Below are 25,326 nucleotides of genomic sequence, written 5' to 3' on the forward strand. Positions count from 1 at the left end.
CCAGGTGGGCACTGCAAGGTTGGGACCACCAGAGTGCCAGAGTGGAACTTCCCAGTCATTTTCCTGACCACCTGGGACCTTCAGTGGCCTCAGAGACCCCCCTCCCCCTTTGCCCAGTGTGGCCATCACGACTGGTCTCCATTTGTGGAGACCAGTAGTGATTCTCAGCAGGTTCCCACTGTACCCGAGGGTCGGAGAATTGCAGGAGCAGGGAGAATCTAGCCTCAAAGGGACTCAGCATATTTAACTGCTTATTTCAGCAAGGTAACCTGATTCCTACCTTTACTTCTGGGAGTGGTGGCTGGGCAGATTGCAACATGGTTTTGCACTGACTCTAAAAGCGCTGGACTCCTCACCTGCGTTTCTCCTGCCCTGCTCCGCTCCAGTATGGTCTGCAGAATCTTCCAGAAAATCATGACCTAGGTATATGTTATTAAATTAAATATATATGTCAAACTGTGCATATTTTTCACAGTAGAAAAAGTACACAAAATTTGTATTCCATTCCGATGAACAATTCTGCATTTGACATTTCCAAAGCTTTTTTGACATTATGAATGAAATCATGTGTAACCATAGCCAATGATGCACTGCAATTCACCAGATTACTGAGAGAGCTAGGACTTTATAGAAACATTGTCTCATCTTCCCACATTCTGATGTTCCTTTTGTTCTTTGCGTGACTCTTGCCGCAGTAAAAATGTAAACTTCAAAGACTTTTGATTCTCCAAGTTGCATTTTGCAGAAGTGATGGATTTCCTGTCATGGAAGGTAACATGGATTTTGTTGTAAGGTGTTTGGCATAGTTGGGTTGGCCTTATTAACGTATTCATAGCCTTAAGTAGCTCAACAGTAAATATTTATTAGCTACTAGAAATACATAGCTAGAAGCTATCTTCATATTTGCTTTGACACAGGGCTCTGTACAGCCCTACACTGGCTCCAAGATGCAGGTTTTTTTTTGTTATATCACTGTATGATATAACCCCCTAATATGTACCCAATACATTTAAATGTTATCTCTGTTTACCCTGTGTACTTACATCCTTACTGCTACCCGATCTCACTCAAATTGCTGAAATAATTGGTCCAGGCAGTCTGCAGACTTTATAACCCTTCCATATCTTGCTGTTGTTATTGTCGGGCGAGTGCTAAGCTCTGGCGCTTCAGGTAAACTATGTTAAATTGGAGACTATTCTGGCATCTGGGTGGCAGTTCATCATCATCCTCCATTTCATCATCATTCTCCATTTCATCATCACTCTCCATTTCATCATCATCCTCCATTTCATCATCATCCTCCATTTCATCATCATTCTCCATTTCATCATCATTCTCCATTTCATCATCATCCTCCATTTCATCATCATTCTCCATTTCATCATCATTCTCCATTTCATCATCATCCTCCATTTCATCATCATTCTCCATTTCATCATCATCCTCCATTTCATCATCATTCTCCATTTCATCATCATTCTCCATTTCATCATCATTCTCCATTTCATCATCATCCTCCATTTCATCATCATTCTCCATTTCATCATCATTCTCCATTTCATCATCATCCTCCATTTCATCATCATTCTCCATTTCATCATCATCCTCCATTTCATCATCATTCTCCATTTCATCATCATCCTCCATTTCATCATCATCCTCCATTTCATCATCATTCTCCATTTCATCATCATCCTCCATTTCATCATCATTCTCCATTTCATCATCATCCTCCATTTCATCATCATCCTCCATTTCATCATCATTCTCCATTTCATCATCATTCTCCATTTCATCATCATTCTCCATTTCATCATCATCCTCCATTTCATCATCATTCTCCATTTCATCATCATTCTCCATTTTATCATCATTCTCCATTTCATCATCATTCTCCATTCCTTGGCATTGAGTTGCTCTTTATTGATTTCTCATTTTTGTTTTGGAAGGTCATTGGTTTGTCCCGTTCTTTACGGGAGAATGAACTCTTGGCTCACCTGTATGCTGTGTTTTCTTTTCCTTTGCGTGGCTTGTGTGATGCATGTTGAGATTGATGTTCAATTAATGGAGCATTCATTCCCACATATTTTATGCTTATACTCCAATCTTTGATTACGCTATTATTTTCCAGTTATTTTTTAAGCTTACGAGTCTCTTCATTTTGCCCTGCAACTATTCTGGTAAATTCAGTTTTCTTTGTTTCAGTTATCTGTGGACCTTATTTCTAAGTTGAAGAACTTCACCTGGGCATTCAGTTACTTTCAGAATCTTTCTTCCATAGTCACTGACTATTGCTTGCACTCATTCAGATCTATCAAATCTTCATCTGTTCCTTAGAATTTTCCTTCCTTGTTTTTCAAGTCTGGATTTGTCCCTCAATACCAGAATCATTTTTCCAATTTTACTTCTGCCCTTTCTTTCTGTTCTTTCTCCACCTGCCACAAAACTTTGTCCTTGTCGTTCATTACGGTTCCAGGCCTTCCTCTGGTGAAGTCTTAACTTGTTCCAATTCTGTTATGTGGCTTCAATTTCCACTTATGTGGACACCAGATCTCCACCATCGTCAGGTGGCTCAGTACTGCCACCTGCTGTTGTAGTTCAGGAAATGTGTTGACATTTTCAAAATGATTGATGTTTGCCTTCCAGAAGTTTCCCTTCCTCTCTGGCACCCCCATGGAATTGCTTGCTTTCCACCCTATTGTAGCTTTACTGGCAGCTTTCTAGCACTCATTTTAAGCTCTGTAAGCTCTGCAATTTGAATGTTAAAGTATCAATCAAAGGCTTTTGATATTTCATTGAAGTTGGCTGAGGCTGCATCTGTACATTGCACTAGGATTACTTCGTCAACAACTGGGGCGGCATGGTGGCACAGTGGTTAGCACTGCTGCCTCACAGCGCCAGAGACCCGGGTTCGATTCCTGGCTTGTGTCACTGTATGGAGCTTGCAAATTCTCCTTGTATCTGCGTGGGCTTCTTCCAGGTGCTCCAGTTACCTCCCACAGTCTAAAGATGTGTGGGTTAGGTTGATTGGCTATACTAAATTGACCCTTACTGTCAGGGGGACTAGCAGGGTAAATATGTGGGATTATGGGGATAGGGCCTGGGTGGGATTGTGGTCAGTGCAGTCTCGATGGGCCAAACGGCCTCCTTCTGCACTTTTTAAAGACAGCAGGTATAAACATATTAAAATCTAACGTGGATTTAGTACTGAGATACATAGAAAATTTTTGGGACAGTCAGTGCTAAATCCTTGAGAGTATGAAGAGGGAAAAAGCCTAAACCAGATCTATTATATATGGAAGTAATTTTGTAATGCAAGGATAAACTACTAACAATTGTGAACAGTCAAGTTATGCTTTCCCAAGATGACAAGGTTATTGCTGAGAAGTATTTTCAATTTCCTATCTTAATTGTATTGGAAGATCTTGAAGTCCACCACTGTTGTACCCATTATTTCTTAAGTGATCTCTTCCAAGTGTTGATCATTCTCTATATGAATTACTATTTAAGTCTTTTCCATTTGGTTCAGTTTTATGTTGCTTTCCAGTTGCTCTGATTGTTTGCCAAGGTTTGGATTTTCTATCCTGTGTAATTAAAATCCTCCTTTATTTGTTGTATTTCCTTTCTTTCCTGCTGTGTTTCCTACTATTTCTCTGGGAAAGGGTTCTTGCAAGGAGCAATCCAGGGAGTGTTAATTGGCTAGAGACGGAGTATCTGTCTGTCTTGTAGGTGGAAGTCCTGTCTGAGAAGTTGTTGGCCAATTTCCTTGGCTGGCAGCTCTTGACCACTGGTGGCCAAGACTGGGACTTCAAACAGTACCAGACACCGAGACCAAGGACTGAGTAATATGGGGGTGTGGGAGTGGTGGGAATTGTGAGTTGTGGGGAAGGGGCAAAATGAGACGGCCCAACATCTGAGCAGTAAAATTAGAGTGGAGTTGACATGCTCCACACTGACTGCGGGGCAGTGAAATAAGGGCTAAATGAGACTTGCACCTCTTCCTTGGCAGGAAGTCCCACAAGTGGATTCGCCAGCATCTCCACCAGTCCTGGCAATACCAAGAGCATGTCACTGGAAATGGTCAGGACTGCAGGAGAAGGAAGAGGGCCCCTTGAATTCCCGGAGCAGCTATGTCCGGGATCTAAACCAGGGACGGTTTGGATAGGTCAGGGTTTGGGGAGCAGGTGAGTTTAATACCACGGCAAGTCAGAGGAAAGAGGATTCACTCATGGGAGGGTCACCCAAGAGCAGGCCCTCCCAAGAGAGAACCCCCTTCTTTCATGTCCTTTGATGAACTTATTAAAAAATCAGCCTGCCCACTCCTGCCCCTTTGTTTATGCAAAATATTTTATGGTATGGGTAGTGTATTTTCGGGTCATTATTGATAACCAGCCTAATTGCTCCTTGATAATTTATTTAAATATGGCAGATGTGCTGATAGTTCTGCCCCCACCCTCACATTATGAGGGCTGAGCCTGGGGGGTTAGTTAATGGGCTGGCACTCTGTGTTTTGTGCCCTTCCACCCAAAACACACCCAACAGGGGCAGGTAAAATGCTGCCCCTGGTGAATTGCTGATGGAAGGGGTGGGTGGTGGTCTCACAGCTGGGTGATTTGAGACACAAGTGGAGGGGTGAAGGGGGAGGGGTGGGAGCAACTGGAAAGATGGGGATGGGAGCAGGTGCAGGTGGTGGGCCTTGATGGGGCTACCCAATTTGGAAAAGGAGGACCTTTTTGAGGAAGGTGCATTCACTCCATTGAGACAAGGTCCATGTAGGTAGATCACAGGCCCTCCCCACTGTCCCTGAAGTCCTCCTGCCAGCCTCAGAATTCAGGCAGGGTGTGATACAGCTGTAGGGCCTCACTTGGGGTGAGGGAGGCTGGGCCACTCTCAGCCTCACCCACTCTGTGTAAGAACTGCAGACAGGTTGTCGGTAGGTGCAAGGATTGAGAGGAATTTTATGAGCTCCTCCACCTCCCAATGGGAGCTGTAAAATTCTGCCTTCTAACTGTATCCTTTTCATTGCCTTACCCCATTCTCCGTTTCCTTTAATCTTACTTGTTTCTGATGTCTTTCCACGGTTTCCCCACTGTCAGTTTTTTAAAAAAAGTCACCAAAGTCCCAGATGACTATAGGCTGCCCCTCCCTCCTTTTGAGGGGGAGAGAGTGACTGGAGGTGATTTAACCTGAGGATCACCACACCTCAGGCAAGGGATAAAATTGAGAAGGTGGCTTTCATGAATAACTTCCGCCAGCATAGGAACCCGTGCTGCTGATATTAGTCTGCATTACTAACCATCTGTCCAATCAACTGAGCTAAACTTAATGGACTTTAGTAAGGCGTTTATGGACTTTAGTAAGGTGTTTGATAAGGTTCACCATGGAAGGCTTCTGCAGAAATTGCAGATGTATGGGATTGAGGGTGATTTAGGAAATTGGATCAGGAATTGGCTGGCGGATAGGAGACAGAGGGTGGTGGTTGATGGTAAGTATTCGTCATGGAGTTCAGTTACGAGTGGTGTGCCTCAGGGATCTGTTTTGGGGCCACTGCTGTTTGTAATTTTTATAAATGATCTGGATGAGGGTATAGTTGGGTGGATTAGTAAATTTGCTGATGACACCAAAGTCGGAGGTGTGGTAGATAGTGAGGAAGGGTGTCTTAGTCTACAGGGAGACTTGGACAGGTTGCAGAGCTGGGCCGAGAGGTGGCAGATGGAGTTTAATGCGGAAAAGTGTGAGGTAATTCACTTTGGCGGGAATAACAGATGAGTCGAGTATAGGGCTAACGGTAGGACTCTGAATAGTGTGGATGAACAGAGGGATCTAGGTGCATGTGTGCATAGATCTCTGAAAGTTGGGAATCAAGTAGATAGGGTTGTTAGGAAGGCATACGGTGTCTTGGCGTTTATTGGTAGGAGGATTGAATTTAGGAGGCGCAGCGTCATGTTGCAACTGTACAAAACTCTGGTGCGGCCGCACTTGGAGTATTGTGTGCAGTTCTGGTCCCCACATTATAGGAAGGATGTGGTGGCTTTGGAGAGGGTGCAGAGGAGGTTTACCAGGATGTTGCCTGGTATGGAGGGGAAGTCCTATGAGGAGAGACTGAGGGATTTGAGGCTGTTTTTGTTAGAAAGAAGGCGGCTACGAGGGAACCTTATTGAAACTTATAAGATGATTAGAGGTTTAGATAGGGTGGACAGTGATAGCCTTTTTCCTCGGATGGAAAAAGCTAGCACGAGGGGGCATAGCTTTAAATTAAGGGGTGGTAGTTATAGGACGGATGTCAGGGGTAGGTTCTTTACCCAGAGGGTGGTGAGGGATTGGAATGCCCTGCCTGCTGCAGTTGTAAATGTGCCTAGTTTGGGGGCGTTTAAGAGATCCGTGGATAGGTTTATGGATGGAAAGGGTTTGGTTTAGGTTAGAGGGTCATTGTTTTTTAACTGGTCGGCGCAACATCGTGGGCTGAAGGGCCTGTTCTGTGCTGTAATGTTCTATGTAAACCTACTCCAGATGTGGTCTCACCAATGTCCTGTATAGCTGGAGCATAACATTTTCTACTTTTGTATTCTGCAATAAACTTGTAATAAATTCGTATTTTGCAATAAACAATAATACTTTACGAGTTTTCCTAATTACTTGTTGTACCCATATAATAATCTTTTTTGACTCATACAGTCAGAAGTTGGCCAGTTACTACAAGATGCAGATCCCTCTGCATCTTAGAACACATTGCATTCTCTCTCTTTTTAAGTAAGATGCTTCTTTCTTATCCTTCCTGTCAATATAAATAGCGACAGTCTGCCTCCCTGTTTCCGGGCTCCTGTTTCTGTCTTCATGCTTCTGCAAGTTTATAATCCATGGGTTTTGCTTTGCTTTGTGTTGTTAATGTTTGGCAAGGGGGCAGAAGTGGAATGGAACCAGATGGGCAACTGGCCAGTTGTAAAACATTGATTTTGCAAAAAGTTGATTCAAAAGGATGTAACTGTTTATATGAAACCAACAGTGTGAAAACTTCCCAAGGTAGTTTTTTCATGTAAAAATGGTGTCAGACAACCTCCTGTCATTTCTATTATGTTAGTTCACTGACGTAGAAAGGATGGTTTATTTACTGGAAATTTACTGCTGGAATGGATATCTGGGCAGAATTGTAGGCCAGTCCGTAGTGGGAACAGAGATAGAAAATGTGATGAGCCGATCAAAAGTCCATTTACTTTGTCAGCACGGGAAGATCCTGCCAGCAGGAGCCACTGGAAAATTCCACTCCTGATGGAGGAACTGAATTTGAAGAATTGAGGCTGTTTTTATTGGAAGAGAGGAGATTACAGGGTGATGGGCGGCACGGTGGCACAGAAGTTAGCCTCGCAGCGCCAGGGACCCGGGTTTGATTCCTGGCTTGGGTCACTGTCTGTGTGGAGTCTGAACATTCTCCCTGGGTCTGTGTGGGTTTCCTCCTGGTTCTACAGTTTCCTCCCACAGCCCAGAAGACGTGCTGGTTAGGTGCACGCTATTGGCCATGCTAAATTCTCCCTCAGTGCACCCGAACAGGTGCTGGAGTGTGGTGACTGGGGAATTTTCACAGTAACTTCACTGCAGTGTTATTGTAATGTGACACTAATAATTTTTAAAACTTTAAACTGATTTGATAAAGGTGTTTAATTAATGAGTGATGGGACAGATTGGACAGAAACCATAGTCTGGAAATTGGTTTATGCTGGTAACTCCAGGGCTGAAGTGGACAGGTCTGGCATACACCTGACACTGGGCCTCAAACCTCTGATATTTGCTTGCTGGATGCCCCCGGACAACATACCAGTGAAGTGGGTTCAACTGTGGGTCATTATGTTGCCGGTAGTGGTTTTCATTATCTTCTATGGTTCTGTTAATTGGCCACAAAATGAAATAAGACGTCATTAAAATCCTCCTGATCCAAATCAGCAATCCATTTTTTTTGCATTAACCTTCTTGTCCTAGGTTAACAGGTTTTCAGCTTTTGGTTTTATAAGTGGCTTGTAGCTTTGTTTAATGATGTGCGATAGAAAATCAATCATTCTTCCTTTTTGTGGGAGGCAGATTGAGAGACTTAGGGCATCAGAGAGATGAAATAGATAAAAGGGATGCAGAGCACGAATGCACTTTGGTTTCTCCTGGCTCACATCCAGGCAAGCATTTTTTTTTGAAGAAACCTCTTAAAAATTAAAAATCAAGCTTACTTGGACATCCTCTGCCCATGATCATGACCCCATTTAGCAGTAAAATCATATCAGGATCAGAATGATGCCCTTGGACTTTGAAATTTATATGTTGATGTGGCTCCTAGCTGTTGTCAGTGGAGTCCTCTTGTCTCCTCCTTCACTGGAATTTGTGGTGTTAAAATGGGAATATGTACAAACTCATCAGGAACTCCGTGGGAATCATTTGATAACAATTTCCCATCTCCAGCCCACCCTGTTCCTGCCAAGTGAGTAGGATTAATAATAGAATAGAATCATAGATTCCCTGCAGTGCAGAAGGTGGCCATTCGGCTCACAAGCATGCACCAACAATAATGCCACCCAAGCCCTATCCCTGTAACACCATGTATTTACCCTGTCAGTCCCCCTGACAAAAAGGGACAGTTTAACATAGCCAATCAACCTAACCCACACATCTTTGAATTGAGGGAGGGAATGGGGCACCCGGAGGAAACCCATACAAACACTGGGAGAATGTGCAAACTCCAAACAGTCACCTGAGGGTGGAATTGTACCCGGGTCCCAGGCGTTGTGAGGCAGCAGTGCTAACCACTATGCCAACACAGAACAAAGAAAATTACAGCACAGGAATAGGCCCTTCAGCCCTGCAAGCCTGCACCGACCATGCTGCCCAACTTAACTAAAACCCGCTACCCTTCCGGGGACCATATCCCTCTCTTCCCATCCTATTCATGTATTGTCAAGATGCCCCTTAAAAGCCACTACCGTATCCGCTTCCACTACCTCCCCCAACACCCACTGTGTAAAATATCTGTCTGGTACATCTCCTTTAAACCTTTCCCTTCTCACCTTAAACCTGTATCCCCTAGTAATTAACTCTCCCACCCTGGGGAAAAGCTTCTGACTATCCACTCTGTCCATGCGTCTCATAATCTTGTAGACTTCTATCAGGTCGCCCCTCAACATCCGTCGTTCCAGTGAGAACAAACCAAGTTTCTCCAACCTCTCCTCATAGCTAATGCCCTCCATACCAGGAAACATGCTGGTAAATCTTTTCTGTACCCTCTCCAAAGCTTCCACATCCTTCTGATAGTGTGGCAACCAGAATTGAACACTATATTCCAAGTGTGGCCTAATTAAGGCTCTATGAAGCTGCAACCTGACTTGCCAATTTTTAAGCTGAATGCCCTGGCTGATGAAGGCAAGCATGCCATATGCCTTCTTGACTATCTTCTCTACCTGCATTGCCACATTCAGTGACCTGTGTACCTGTACACCCAGTTCCCCCTGCCGATTAGTACTCCTGAAGGGTCTACCATTTACTGTATATTTCATATGTGTATTAGACCCTCCAAAATGCATTACCTCACATTATACTCCATCTGCAATCTCTGCATCCAAGTCTTCAACCAATCTATATACTGCAGCATCCTCTGATGTTCGTCATCGCCATCAGCAAATCCACCAACCTTTTGAGTAGTCGTTCTATCATGCCACCTTCTAATCACATAATTCAGTAAAATTGACTGTGATTTAAAGAAACTAATTGAGTCTTGTGGTTGTAAGGTTACATCTTGACAGTATTTAAAGAAAATTCTATCTGGTATTTCTAGTGAAATTTAAATATGCCATTTGAAGGAGAATTGCAACCAGTGTTCCTGTTAATTGGCCACAACATGATTTAAGATATCACTAAAATCTTCTTTGTAATCCAAGATGACAATACTTTCTAAGTTGTTCTGCAATTTTGTTTAATCATGGGTGATAGAAAATAAACATTTTTCTTTTCTTCATTAGCTTGCCATGATATCACAGCAGACTTAAAGTTCATAATCGATGGCTCCAGGTTTGTAGGAGAAATGAACTTCAAGAAGCTCATTGCCTTTCTGTATGATAGCGTTAACGTTTTTAACAAAATTGGTCCTGAAGGAATACAGGTAATTCTGGGTCCAAAATTTTCTGATTTCTTCCATTTTTTCTTGTTCATAGAATCCCTACGCTGCAGAAGAAGGCCATTCTGCCCATTGAGTCTGCACTGATCACAATCCCACCCAGGCCTTATTCCACATATTTATCCTGCTAATCCCCTAACACTAGGGTTAATTTTGCATGGCCTGTCAACCTACCCTGCATATCTTTGGACTGTGGGAGGAAACCAGAGCACTTGGAGGAAACCCACACAGACACAGGGAGAATGTGCAAACTCCACACAGACAGTAACCAGAGGCTGGAATTAAACCTGGTCCCGGGTGCTGTGAGGCAGCAGTGCTAACCACTGTGTCACTGTGCTGTCCACCAGTCTGGCTCGTAAGCTTCTTAAAAGTCATCATCACCATTTCTGTGTAAAGATCTTACATAAAAACTCATTTTATAGCTAATTAGGAAACAGTGCTGTATTTTTCTTTCTCAAATTAAACAATTAAAAGGCTTATTCGCAGTAATGATTGTTTCTCGAAATCACATTGCCATTTTGTTCTGTACTAAAAATAATCATTTAATTTTTTTTCAAATACGCTGACTTATTTTTCACAGGTATCAGTGAGTCAGTTCAGTGGTCACATGAGGAATGAAATTCACTTTGGCTCCTTTGAAATGAAAGAAAAGTTACTGGGAGCAATCTACGACATCCCTTACAGGGGAGCAGACTCTAATACAGGTATCGATACAGCAGACAGGTTAAAATGTAGGCAAGCCTCTGACTCACAATTGTCTAAATTGCTGCTTTACATTAAAGCATGCATTCCTAAAATTTTCTTTGCAAGTAAGTGCTTTTATTTCATGTTCAGAATCTTTGAATCATAGAAGGATACAGCAAAGGATACCATTTGGCCCATTATACCCACAATGGCCTTTTTGAAGACACAATCCAGTCACTACCATGCTGTTTCCGCATAGTCTTAAAATTTGTCCCTTTCAAAACTCTAATGACATCTTGAAAGTTATTGAATCTGGGCTAACTTTGATGGTCCAACAGCCTCTATAACCGATGTCAGCCTTCGATGAGGGATGGCTCCCCAGGTAAAGGAAATGTTCTGCGTTTGGGAGGGTTTCACAATTGTTCTTCATGGAGGGAGAGATCAGATTTTGCTCTCAAGTGGGTTGGTAATTGACTTGAACCTTCTTGAGTTGAGGCTCAGACTGATTGAGTATACTTCCGCAAAGGAGTCAAGTGTGGCTTGGAGATTCTCCTGTGGAAGAGCAGGGATGGCAACGTCATCCACAAACTGAAGATCCATGAATGATGTTAGCGTTGTTTTCTTCTTGGATTTCAATGTGATGGGCCTGATTTTACCATTTTCATTCTAAGTGCTGAATCTAGGTGCAATTCAGATCCAACTTGGAAATCTGTTCTCAGGTGCTCCCATACACACTCCGCCAGAAAAAGAAATTGCGGGTCCCATTCGTGCTGTGGGCAGGGCTTAGCGCTCCCGAAATGTTCGGAGCTCTGAACTGCGCATGCGCAGTTAGAAAAAAATTTGAAAAACACACCCATGTCAGAAAATGATTCGGGAGTGAAAAGCGGGAGCAATGGCCCCCACAGACATCCATCCCCCCCCCCCCGCAGCTAACCAGACCCATTGTGACTCCCTGCCCCCTTCCCGCCCCACCGATCACCTGTAGAGTGACAGCGGACACCGCCCCCTCCACCCCTGAGAATGATCTGGCCTCACTCCCCCCTACCAGAGAATGATCTGGCCTCACTCCCCTCCACCCCTCCACTTCCCTCCCCCATCCCCTAAGGTACATCTGACCCGCTTCCTCTTCCCCCCCCACCAGACAACGATCGGGCCTCCCTGCTCCCTTCCCCTCACCAAAGAATGATCTGACCCGCCTCCCCCTCCCCCCTCCATCACTGATCTGAGTCAGAGAGCCGTTGGAAGCTTTGAACTCACCTCTTGAGCAGCTGAAACGCCCGAAACAGACTTTTATTCAGCATGTCCATTTCAGCGCGATTCCGGATTGGGGAACGCGGTGATAAAGGGGGAAGTGCCAATCAAGTTGGGCGGGCAGTTTACTTGAAATGCATGCAAATGCATTTAAATCACCGTCGTGCCTGTTTCGGGCACAAATCGGATCGCGGCCATTCCTGGGCTTTGGTAAAATGGCCATCTGCGCAGACATGGGCGCAGATCGCATTAATGGCCTCACACCTGAATTTACCGCATTTTCATGCCCAAAAATGAGGGCGACGCAATGGTAAAATCGGGCCCGTTGAGGTTGAAAAGTTGAGAGAAGGGTGGGAGTGATAACATATATTTTAAGGGGTCTGACATGCTGATAACATAGTGGCACCGTTGGATATGTTGCGCAGAGTCTGCCACCAACTTACTACCCAGTTGTCATCCTGTGTCAGGAAGCAGACATTTCACTTGTCTCGATTCCTGTTCCTGGGAGATTCACAAGATTCCCTCCATTGTCCCAGCTTCCTTTTATAAAAATGATTCTCTGAATAAACTGCCAAAATCAGGATTGTTCAATAAGAAACATGTTAATAAATAATCTTGCTTTTCATATACTTTACAACCCTGGAAGTTATTTTTAAAAATTCTTTTGTGGATGTTAATGGCATTTGTTTTAAGTGTATGAAAAGCAAGATTATTATGCCTAATCCAACTGAGTGGATTGTTAAACTATTGCTGAAAGCTGTCATGAGTCAACCACTTTGCTATGAGTCGGGGGTCACATGTAGGTCATAGAGTCATAGAATCAGAGAGGTTTACAGCATGGAAACAAGCCCTTCAGCCCAACTTGTCTATGCCATCCAGTTTTTACCATTAAGCTACTTCCAATTGCTCTCATTTAGCCCATATCTCTTTATACCCATGTAACTGTCGAAATGATTTTTTTAAAAGACCAAATTTGTACCTGCCTCTATTACTGCCCTGGCAGTTCGTTCCAGACACTTGCCACTCTGAGTGAAAAATTGCTCCTCTGGATCCTTTCATATTTCTTCCCTCTCGCCTTAAACCTATGCCGTTTAGATTCCCCTACCTTTGAGAAAAGATGTTGACTATCTACCTTATCTATGCCCCTCATTATTTTATGGATCTCTATAAGATCATCCCTAAGCCTCCTGAGCTCCAGGAAAAAGCACCTAGTCAATCCAGCCTCTCCTTATAACTCAAACCATCAAGTCTTAGGAGCATTCTAGTAAATCTTTTCTGCACTCTTCCCAGTTTAATAATATCCTTTCTATAATACGCTGACCAGAATTGTACACAATATTCCAAGTGGGCCCTTACTAATGTCTTGTACAACTTCAAAAAGACATCTCAATTCAAACTGGATAAGGATGGCAAATTTCGTTCCCCAATGGACATTAGCTTATAAGATGATAGCTTCATGGTCACCATTATTGAGACTAATTTTCAACTCAGATTTTTAAAATAATTCTTTCAATATTGTTCAAATGTAAACTCCACCAGCTGCCATAGTAACATTAGCCTCACCTCTGAATTACCAGTCAAGTGACACCACCACCACACCTGGTCTTTATATTAGACATTTTGCATGACAGAACATCAGGAAATGATGTGTAGAATGTTCCCACCTACAAATTAACAATGATCTGAAATACTGTTGAAATTTCCTACTACTGGCATTTTACACCAAGGGCAAATTGGGCAGAGACCGGGATATTGAATCTCTACCACACTTCTCATTGATTAGCACCCTAAACTTAAAACAGCCCATTATTAGAAAACTATCCTTGTTAAGTGATTATTAACATAGGACTTTTTGATCACAAGCTGTTCAATTTTGTTTTACAGCCAAGGATAGCACAATATCTAATGATCTGTTTTCCAAAGAAGAAACAATGCGAAGGAGAGGTGTTCACAAAATTTTGGTTGTTATCTCTCGTGGGACTGTGCTTGGTAAAATCCGTCAAACTGTGCAGCAGTTGGCACTGAAAGGTGATTCTCTCGACAACTATCTCACTGGGATGAACTGTTGCTTAATAAATTATTGTTAATACTTAAAGTATTTTCAGAAGTGCATGATAAACTAAGGGCTGAAGCAGTTGTTACAGGCATATATGTTAAAAGAAAATTACAGACACAGGGTCAGTAATCATTTCAAATTAGTGTATTCATGCGAGGCAGAACAAAGTGAAGGGCACATCAGAATGACACCATTACTGCAAAATTATATTGCATTTCTTTCATAATGGACGGGACTTTCTGGCCACACTTGCCCCGAAACTGGAATATCCCGCCTGAGGTCAGTGAACTTTTCCATGGTCCGCCCCTCACCTGCTCCAATTCCCGTGGCAAGCAGGACAGTAAAATTTGTCCCATTAACTCAAACATTAGCAACACATCACTTTGCCTGCCACTTTAAAATTCCTTCTTGTGGTTGACATTTTATTGAAGAATTATTATTTAGCCTTTTCTGAGGCAATATGAACTCATAAGGCGAGATTGTTCGGCTACGCTCACCCCGAAAATGGAAAATCCCACCCTTTCCCTTTCCATGGTCTGCCCCTCACCCACTATGGTTCCCGTGGTGGGCGGATCATGGAAAATTCACCCTATAGTATACTGGTGGCTGCCCTGTGACGTTGTGTATGAGTAGTCCGGAATCTGACACGCGGTTTTGACATTTAGCTGCTGACCTAAACAAATGCAAGTAGTCACTGATATTGTAGACCGCAGAAGTCCTTCAAAGAACAGCTATTGTTAGCTTGTACATTTTGGCCTCCAGACAAATGACTGGCTTCCTTCATCTTCTTCACTAAAATTACTTTTCTTCCATTAAAAAGTGAGACATCTGGAGTGTGATAGTTAATAAGTTAGATACAAAATTTACATCTAAGGAATATCAACAGATAGTGTAAAAAATATTAACAGCATTTAAATTTGCTAAATTTGATTTGATTTATTATTGTACTGGGATACAGTGAAAAGTATCGTTTCTTGAGTGCTATACAGACAAAGCACACCATTCATGAAGTATATAGGGGAGAAGGAAAAGGATAGGGGTGCAGAATATAGGCCAGAACTCTACTGTGGGTGAGGATCCGACAACAGAAATCTCTGTTGACCTCGGGCAGGAATATCCAGTCTTGCCTGAGAGGTTACAGGTAGGGTGAAGGGAAAGATCAGAAGGGACTTCGAAGGAACATTATTAGAAAGTTTAGAAGGGTTAGAGTTCAGTTTTAAAGGCGCAGAACGGGACTAAATGATGGAATTAGTGGGAATGCTGGGGACAACCAGCAAGAAGTGGCCTTGCTCCAGCGCCATCTTTTTTTCTGTATAAGGGCAATGTAGACAATATCACAGTGGAAGCCAGATAATATCTGTCTGCCAAGAAGTTTTATTATTGTAAGTTTTTGCGATTGTTTTTGCACAGGCTTTTCTATCTTCGTTCTTGGTGTTGATGACGCTGATGAGAAAAGAGTTGAGGAAATTGCAGGCACGCCCAGCAGCAGAAGTGTTTTACATGTAAATGATTTCAGTGATTTAAGCACTATTGGAAACAAATTCATTTCGTCCATTTGCCAGACTGTCTCTACAAGTAAGTGTTTTACTTTCCCAGAATGCATATTTGCTGTCTGTAGAGAAAACACAAAACTTCAATGAAACTGAGCTTCAGCAATAAATACTGTGATGATGTGATATTGATTATCCAAACCATCAAAGGCTAACTACAGCTTTAGTTAACATATTTCAGAGTAACTGCTGTTTATTCTTTCAGGTGTGAATATTGTAACCTAGTGCTCCTGGTATAAAGCTTCCCAATTTAGCCTATCTATTCTTCCATCCATTCAAAAACAGTGGGCTGCAAGTTAAACACACTAAGGTCTATACCAGAATTTGGAACTGAGTTCCCATTGAATGAAGGTCTGCACTGAGGGTGTTAAATCATTTACAATTGGTTGGACTTCACAGTTAAAAGCAAATTACTGCGGATGCTGGAATCTGAATTCCAAAAGGACAAATTCTGGAAAATCTCAGCCGGTCTGGCAGCATCTAGGAGGAGAGAAAAGAGCTCATGTTTCTAGTCCAGGTGATCTTTTGTCAAAGCTTTGACAAAGGGTCATTTGGACTCGAAACGTCAGCTCTTTCCTCTCCTTACAGATGCTGCCAGACCTGCTGAGATTTTCCAGCATTTTCTCTTTTGGAATTCACAGTTCATGGCTAAACAACATTGCTTACCATTGACCTTGAAGAAAGCTGCCCACAATGAGTTTAGAGGTCTCTCTAGTGTGGATTTCTACTTTCCCAATGTTTATCTGAATCTAATGCTAAGTCAGAGGGATCTTCAGGCATTCAGGGCTCTGTTGATATCATCAAACAGGGTAAACAGCCAATCGCATTGAAGTATTCTCACTGACAGTAAACCAGGAAGAAAAACCCACTAAATCTGTTTACTTCTAAAGTTAAGCTTTATTTAGAAGGGAAATCTGTTTGGCGTATGCACATGTGATTCAGGTAAAGGCTAAAATATCTCATAAAAACTTGAAGTTATTTATTATCTGAACATCTGTTTATTGAACTAACACAAACGTAGTTTTACGGGACCTGTGTAGACAGTTTAGTAACAATTATGAACTTAGTACACTATCAAAACCCAATTACTGTTCAACAGGTTGGTACATGTCCTCAGACTTTTGTATCTTTTTCCTAATGGAGGAAGGTGGAAGACAGTATGTCCAGGATGCGTGGGATCCTTGATTATTCTGGCTGCTTTTCCGAAGCAGCAGGAAGTATAGATATACTCTATACTGTATAGTACTCAGCTATGAGTATGTGAAATATACTGGGAGGGAGGCCAGATGGTTCTCTGGTGCGGGGGACAGGGACGGGGGCTCCGCTGCTACTCTGTGGGCGATTGGTGGAGGTGAAAGGGGCTAGAGACTTGCGATCAGTTTGGATAGTGGGAGGGGTGGGTGGATAAGGGGGAAAGTTATGATCTGGAATGGGGGTGATGTCTGTGGGGACCATCACTCCTGGGCTACTTTATTCAAACCTTAACAGTTTCATTCTAAGTGCTGAATCTGGGCACAATTCAGATCCGACTTGGAAATCTGCTTCCAGGCACCCCCATACATACTTAGCCTGAAAAAAATTCATGAGTCTGAATTGCGCTATGGGTGGGGCTTAGTGCGCCTAAAATGATCAGAGCTCTGAGCTGCGCGTGTGCAGTGAGGAAAAAAAATTTGAAAATCGCGCCGTTGTCACATTGCTCCCGGGCCGCAAAAAGCAGATAAAGCGGCCCGGAAGTGATGGTCCCCACAGACATCACCCCACCCCACAACATAACTTACCCCCTTATCCACCCACCCCCTCCCCCCCACTACTCAGATTGATCGCGACCCCCTGCCCCTTTCCCCCCCACAGAGTGGCAGCAGACCCCCTGCCCCTGCCCTGCGACGGCTCCTCCCTCCCCACCACCAGACAATGATCAGGCCTCCCTCCCCCCACCTCCCACCAACCGGACTACGATTAGACCTCCCTCCTCCCTTCCCCCATCCGCTAGAAATACATCTGACCCATCTCCTCTTCCTGCCCCCCCCCCCCACAACAACAATTGCGCCTCCCTCCTCCCTCCCCCTCCCCCTCCCCCCTGCCTCCACCACTGATTTGAGTCAGAGAGCTGTTGGAAGCTCTGAACTTATCTCTTCAGCAGCTGGAGTACCTGAAACAGACCTTTGCCGAGCATATTTGTGCTGAATCTGGCTGTGTGAACGCAATGGTAAAGGGGAAAATGCTGGTAAAGTTGGGTGGGCACCTCATTAATTCAATTTAAACGTATGCAAATGCATTTACATCACCATTATACTATTTCGGTTGCGAATTGGTTGGTGGCCATTTTCAGGCCTCGGTAAAGTGGGCATCTGCGTGGATGTGGACGCGAATCGCATTAATGGCCTCACGCTCGACTTTACCACATTTTTACGCCCTCATGGTAAAATCGGAACCACAGGGCCTGATTTTACTATTTCCATTTTAAATGCTAAATCTGGGCTCAATTCAGATCTGACTTGGAAATCTGCTTTCGGGCGCCCCCATATGCACTTAGCTTGAAAGAAAAAATGCAGGTCTGAATTGCGCTGTGGGCGGGGCTTAGCGCACCCAAAACAGTCAGAGCTTTGAACTGCACATGCACAGTTAGAAATAAAATTTGAAAATCGCGCCGCTGTCACATCGCTCCCGGCTGCAAAATGTAGATAAAGTGGCCCGGGAGGGATGGTCCCCATAGACATCAGCCCCACCCCACAACATAACTTTCCCCCTTATCCACCCCCCCTCCCCACTATCCAGACTGATTGCGACTCTCTGGCCCCTTTCACCTCCACCGATCGCCTGCAGAGTGGCAGCAGAGTCCCCTGCCCCTGGCCCCTGCATCAGAGATCCATCTGGCTTCCCTCCCAATATATTTCACATACTCACAGTTGAGTACTTTGACAGTTCTAGTAATTAAATGCACGTGCACTATTATAGCTGTGGAATCCCTTCTCTCTGCTGCCTGTACTTGAAAAAGCCACCCAGGTACATATCCAGGCCTTTATTGAAGTTGTGTAATGAAACATATGGGTGTGTGTACAAATAACCGTTGCTTGATTTAACAACCTTTGCAATTGTGTTTAGCAACAGCCAACTTGCAGTAAACTCTACGAGCTACGTTTCCAAGTTTAGAAGATAATTTGGAAAATGGTAATAAGATAATTTCTACGTTTTCTGAATTTCCTGGTGTAGGGGGAGAAAACAACACTCATGGCAAGTGAAATATAATCTAAGTAGCATTTATAACAGGAATGATCAGAATTAGAAGAATTGTCTAGAATTAACCTCTCCCCACCCCCAGAGATACACCTGATCTACCTCCTCCTTCCCTCCTCCCCCATCACCAGAGAATGATCTGACCTGCCTCCTTCCACCCCCCACCACTGATCTGAGTTAGAGAGCCATTGGAAGCTCTGAACTTACCACTTCAGCAACTGGAGCATCCAAAACAGATCTTTGCCGAGCAGGTCAGTTTTGCACCAAATCGGGATGTGCGAACACAGTGGTAAAGGGGGAAAATGCTGATAAAGTTTGGCCGGCAGTTCATTAATTCAATTTAAATGCATGCAAATTGACTTTACCATGTTTTCGCGCCCGACACAATGGTAAAATCGGGCCCGTAATGTCAATGGATGGGAGGCTGATTTGAATGATGGACTGGGCTTTGTTTGTGTTTTCTGATTGTGTCACAGCAGAAAATTTTGCCAGTTCAATAATTTATAATTGATTCTAATTTGAGGGGATCTCAACAGTATATCCTCTACAAAAACCACTGACAGCAATTTCTGGATTTCCACGTTGTACTGTGCATGTGTGGACTCTAGAAGTTGCTGTTATCTTCAAAGGGGTAATAATGGCAAATGCTGACAGTTTTACTGGCATCACTCCTTAAATGTTGACTGTTGATGCGTCAAAACATCCCTCAAGAAACAATATTGAATCATTATGGCATGTATGAAAGTGAACCACAGGTACTGGTGCATGTTGTCAGCATCTTTGTCATTCATCGCTCGGGGTCTGCTCTGCATGAGTCAGTTTTAAACTCCATGCATCTCCAGCCTGCATGGCCTGCGTGATCCCTTGTACCCAGTTAAAAGTTAGCCATAAGTGAAACATCCATTTTGGTTTGAAAACTATTAATGCGAGTGTGGCATGTTGTGGTGGAAAAGGGAGGGTTACTTTAATGCTGAGTATATGCAAAAACATAACCTTTAGGGCCAAATATGGTTTGTCTCATATGAAGAGTTGATTAATGCACTGTAATTTATAATACCATAAATTCTAAACCTTTAACTCCAAGATTCTTCAAAATGATCAACATAAAAGTGCAACCAGTTAATAATGGCTGAACAACTTGCATAACCTTCAGATAACTTGTATTATTTTTATTCACTTGATTTCTATTGCTTTGAGTTACTCATTGTGCCCGCCCCTATAAGATAAAAGCTATTCACTGTCAGTGTGACCAATGAAACTTGCTTCATTGAAAGACGGATATGAAAATTGAATCAGTTGGTAATATTCCGCCGTTGATTCAGATGATTGTGGGTTCAGTTTCAGGATGTAACCTTTAACAGATAGATAGTTTATTGAAAAATTGATGCATTTGTCAACTTTTGGCAACTTTTTCTACTGGCTTCCTAAAGTCCAATGACATTATTTAAATAAGAGTTCTCTTAATATCATGGCAATTCCTGCTTCCATAACAAACAACACCAAAACATATTATAAAAGCAAAATACTGTAGATGCTGGAATCTGAAATGCATAAAAAAGAAAATGATGGAAAATCTGACAGCACCCTTCGTCAGAGCCACATTCACACATTCTGATCACTTAATGGACCCTCGAGTATGTGCAAAAACATAATCTTTGGGGCCAAATAATGGTTTGTTTTATATGAGTTGATTTATGCACTGCAATCTACAGTACCACAAATCCAAAACCTTTAACTCCAAGATTCTTCAAAATGATCAACATAAAAGTGTAATCAAATAAGAATGACTGAACAACTTGACAAAGGATCATCATGACTCGAAACGTATTCTCTCTCCACAGATGCCATCAGACCTGCTGAGATTTTCCAGCATTTTCTGTTTTTGTTCCAAAAGCATCTTAACTGTTCATTCATTTGACTGATGTAGGTAAAATTGTTGGATTTACCTACACTAAGCTTAACTGTATGTGAGGCATTTGCAGATATTTTTGAGGGATGTGTTACACAATTGCAAAACCTTTCCTTCCAAAGATTAGTCATTTTGATTAATTGATCTCTTATTACTTGTTTTCAGCTTGTCCCTTGACAAACATTAGAGGCACCATTGTACCAGGTATGAAATGAATGTAGTTTTTCATTCTGCTATCTCAATGTCAAAAAAAAAGAATATTCTAACATTCTGGAACTATGGATGGCACAGTGGTTAGCATGTTGCCTCACAGTGCCAGGGACCTGGGTTCAATTCCTGGCTTGGGTCACTGTCTGTGTGGAGTTTGCACGTTCTCCCTGTGTCTGTGTGGGTTTCCTCTGGGTGCTCCAGTTTCCTCCCACAGCCTGAAAAACGTGTGGGTTAATTAGGTGCATTGACCTGAACACACGCCGTACTGTGGCGATTAGGGGAATTTCACAGTAACTTCACTGCAGTGTTAATGTAAGCCTTACTTGTGATTAATAAATAAACTAGTATTGAAAGCATGTAAACTCAAATGTTGATGGTTTCTCAAATTTTTATATGCCAAAACTAATTCTGTGAGTTGCCAACACAAAAATCACATTTATAGTGTTTTACATCTCTTACAGGAATTAACATGATGGAGGCATTTGGCTTAGTAAACAGAGAATATTCAGAACTTGAAGGAGTTTCTTTGGAGTTTGACATCTTTACAAGTTCACCATCATATAACATTTTTGAAAATGCTCAGCTTACACAGGCTACAAGGTATGTATGTGATTCTGACTCCATGTTCTCCCATCCTAAATATCCCACTCCCTCCGCTTAATTCTTCCCTTCACCACCTACCTACCATTGAAACTTTTAACTTATGCCTTTGCCACCACTTGGTTGAGCTGTGTTTTATGTCCAGCTGATTGGCCTTCCACTCTCCTCCTTTGATAAACTTCAGTTTATATACTTTTCACAGAACAGGAAATGCTGAAGCCACAATATCTGCAAGCTCTTAAATGATTTTCTCACTAGTAAAGTCATAGCTATGGTTTCTAATACTATTACTAGTTATCCGTTGAATTTAACTTATTCCTAATATCTGATATAGTTGACGTAGTTTAACAGTAAAATAGTACATGGTTTTGTATGGCATAGTTTCCCTTATCAACTAAAAATGATCTTCTGTCTGGCTATGAGCAGCACTATAGAAGACACAGTAGGATATTTTTCTATATGTTATGAAAGTCACATGTAATGCACTCTCCCTGTTCACAATTCTTTCTTTCTATAAAACCTTTTATGTTAACATTTAAGGCAAACTGCTTGTGCACATAGTTATATGATTTTCCATATAAAGATTGAATAATGTACAATATGTTTGTAAACAACCTATCATCACAATTTGTTGGCAAACAATTGAATATTTTCTTAAAGTATTCCTTTTTTTAAACTAACTGATTTTTTGAAAGACCTAAAATTGCATTTTGAACTTCTTCAAAAAAATACATTTTAAAATAGCAAAATAAAATTTAGTGAGCTGATAATTTCATAATATGAAGCCATCTCAAAAACCTAGACCTTGAATAGGTTTTTCTACGTCATAATGGATGAAAAGAGCTTTCAATTATTTCTACATTTTATTTTTCAATTTGTATGCTGTTTCTCTCTAGTGTTTATATTAATGTAAATGTTAACTAGTGTCTACTTAAATCCAACAATAGATAAATGTGCCACATTTTTAATACTAATTTTGAGTATGCAATCATTGTCTCCTTGTCAAATACCAGTTGTTCATGAAAATGTTATGGGAAAAGCTCATATTTGATGCTGTAATAATTGGAGTTAAAGAATGTAATGACATGTGTAAGTGCCACTGCTTATTACTACAGTCAGTAACTATAATGGGACTTTTAGATGAGTTGGTATTGATTGGAAGATCCTTATTGTCAGACTGAATTGTGTTTGTCCAACACACTAATGTAAAAATTTAATCATGCTTTACATTGATAGAATCTGGAAACCAGCTTTGTTATTTGCGAAGAATTCTGGGCAGTTAGTGTGTAAAAAAGTTTGCTTTACTTAAAGTTTTGAGAATTTTTTGAGAAGCATTGAGGGGGAGGGGTAGAAATTGGATGGGATCAATAAACAGATGTCCGGATACTAAAGCTAGATTACTCCACTGACATTTCTTCACGTCCAGGAAGGCTGCACGTGCTGCCTGCTAATGTAAATGATTGAAGTTCAGCCTACTGAATGGCTGGAGGTGAAGAGGAGGAGAGGTGTGGGGCAGGATTCTCTGGCTGTTCTCGCCTCCAAACCAGAGAATCCTGACTGTGGGCAATGGACCTACTCATGGTCTGCCCCCTGCCTGCCACAATTCCCATGGCGGATGGGATAGGAGAATTACGCACCCCCCTTCCCCCATCACCCCCCACCTATCCACAAGGAGTCTGTAGACCCTCCAGACAAACTTTGTGAAGGCAGTGGGACTAGATGGCTATGGCTGTCAATGCCAGGAGTCAAATCCTGAGGACCTGGGTGCAGTGCTCCAGGGAGTTTAGTGACCTCACACAAGTGGTCATTCATTTTGTGAATCCATATTTTGCGCAGACTTTTGCAAGTTCATTGCTGGCCGAACTAGGACTAGGCCTTTGAAGCTTGAATGTGCTAATATTCTCACCAATCAAAGCCAAGCATGGGAACTCCCATGAATATTTTAGAACATACTGCACAGGAATAAAGGGATTTAGAGAAAAGAATCTGTCAAAATGTTCAAAGAATTCCTTTGCAAGGTACTTTTAGCACTGTAAAAATATTATATCAGTGACAATCATAATGCAGTCTTGGATTTATTTTCAACTTTAAATGTGTTTCCTTTCATTTACTTTCTGCCTGGTTGGAATTGGATGAAACTGCCTGGCCTTTTGTAATTTCCACCTTTGATTGAAATTATGGGCTGGACTTTGCGGTCTCGCTCGAGTGAGAGCAGAAATTCCCGCTCGAAGTCAACGGACATTTCCATTGTCCGCCCCTCAGCTGCTCCGATTCCGAGGCAGTAGAATTCTAGTGAATGAGTTCACTATGGTGTCAAATGGCAAACCTCATCTGCGTCACTTCATGATACAATGGCCAGAATTTTCCGACCATTCATGGCAGCAGGATTCTCTGGTCCCACCAGCACCGCATCCCCTCCTGTGGGTTTCCTGGTTACGCGAGATGGCTTCAATAGAAAATCCCATTGACAGCGGTGAGACCGGAGAGCCCTGCTACCAGCGAAAGGCACGCCATGGAGAAAGATGTGGTTCGGAGGCTGGAGAATCTCACCCAAGACCCTTGAGTGTGGGTTTTCAGCAAGACATTGTTAGGAAATTGACTTGGCAGACTTTAATCAGGAAACTCCCTGACCCCTTTCTCCTGTTCATCAGTTGATATACAACTGGTAAAAAATAACATTTCAGGGATATGAGTATTCCTTTTGAATTTATCTATTTTTAAATGCAGGAATATCCACCCCACAGGACTACCTCCAGTCTATACGATTACTTTGTTCTTCCGACTCCTACCCAATACTCCTAAAGAACCATTTGCAATTTGGCAGATTGTGGATGAAGATTACCAGCCTCTTGTTGGAGTGGTGCTTAACTGTAAGGCTTTTGAGCACAAATTACATAAAATAGATTTTTTTTTAAACAATTGTACTTCCAGCAGAGAGCCATGATATAAATGGGATTCTCGGACACATGGATTGGACAAATACAGAAAAGAATATTTCCCAAATTTTCAATACACTTTCCCAATGGATAGAGTTGCTAGCTGGGAGTACAATTTTGTAAAATCAGCCTCTCAAAAATATTGGCGGATATTAATTAAGGGTCAGTTTATGTTAAAAGCAGCAAAATTCTCATTGATATTGTCCCGTTCATCTTACAGATAACCAACAAACTCTGAACTACTTTAATCTTGACAATAAGAATGAATTTCAGGGAATTACTTTCAACCAACCTGAAGTTAAAAAGATTTTCTTTGGAAGTTTCCATAAGGTATATCTATTATTTTTCGAGCCTAATTGGAACTCAGTAGTGCAGTAACTTTTGTTTTCTGATTTTTATGTATCTGTCTAAGTATTTTGTCGATGTTTTGATTATATATACATTTTCACAATGCTTTCCAAGCAGTTATTTCATCGTGTAGCTGAGTTGGTCAATTCAATGGACTAAAACTTGAAATCAAAACAGAAATATTGGGGATGTTATAGGACAGACATTTAACATTTTAACGTTGCTTTGACAGTTCGGAAAGAGAAAACTAACCCATCAATATAGCTTCAATCCACAAGCCTCAGAGCAATTTATTTTCTGGAATACCTGATGAGATGTCACCGGCCAATGTATTAAGCATCCAGAGAACTGTTGGTTACAGGGATAAGATACACCATGATCAAAAGAGAAGCTCTCACGGTCTC

General features: G+C 42.2%; 1 protein-coding gene across 1 annotated transcript in view; it reads left to right on the top strand.

Moving 5' to 3' along the window:
- Positions 1–25,326, top strand: part of LOC145353921 (collagen alpha-1(XIV) chain-like) — a 141,597-nt gene that overhangs the window by 86,172 nt on the left and 30,099 nt on the right. The window contains exons 26-33 of the mRNA XM_080204918.1: positions 9,990–10,129; positions 10,725–10,848; positions 13,964–14,107; positions 15,546–15,710; positions 20,994–21,032; positions 21,500–21,638; positions 24,366–24,508; positions 24,795–24,904. Coding sequence (XP_080061044.1) covers positions 9,990–10,129; positions 10,725–10,848; positions 13,964–14,107; positions 15,546–15,710; positions 20,994–21,032; positions 21,500–21,638; positions 24,366–24,508; positions 24,795–24,904 — 1,004 coding nt within the window. The remainder of the gene's footprint in view (positions 1–9,989; positions 10,130–10,724; positions 10,849–13,963; positions 14,108–15,545; positions 15,711–20,993; positions 21,033–21,499; positions 21,639–24,365; positions 24,509–24,794; positions 24,905–25,326) is intronic.

The sequence above is a fragment of the Carcharhinus amblyrhynchos genome, chromosome 16 (assembly GCF_965287045.1).
Source record: "Carcharhinus amblyrhynchos chromosome 16, sCarAmb.v2.hapA, whole genome shotgun sequence".
NCBI lineage: Eukaryota > Metazoa > Chordata > Chondrichthyes > Carcharhiniformes > Carcharhinidae > Carcharhinus > Carcharhinus amblyrhynchos.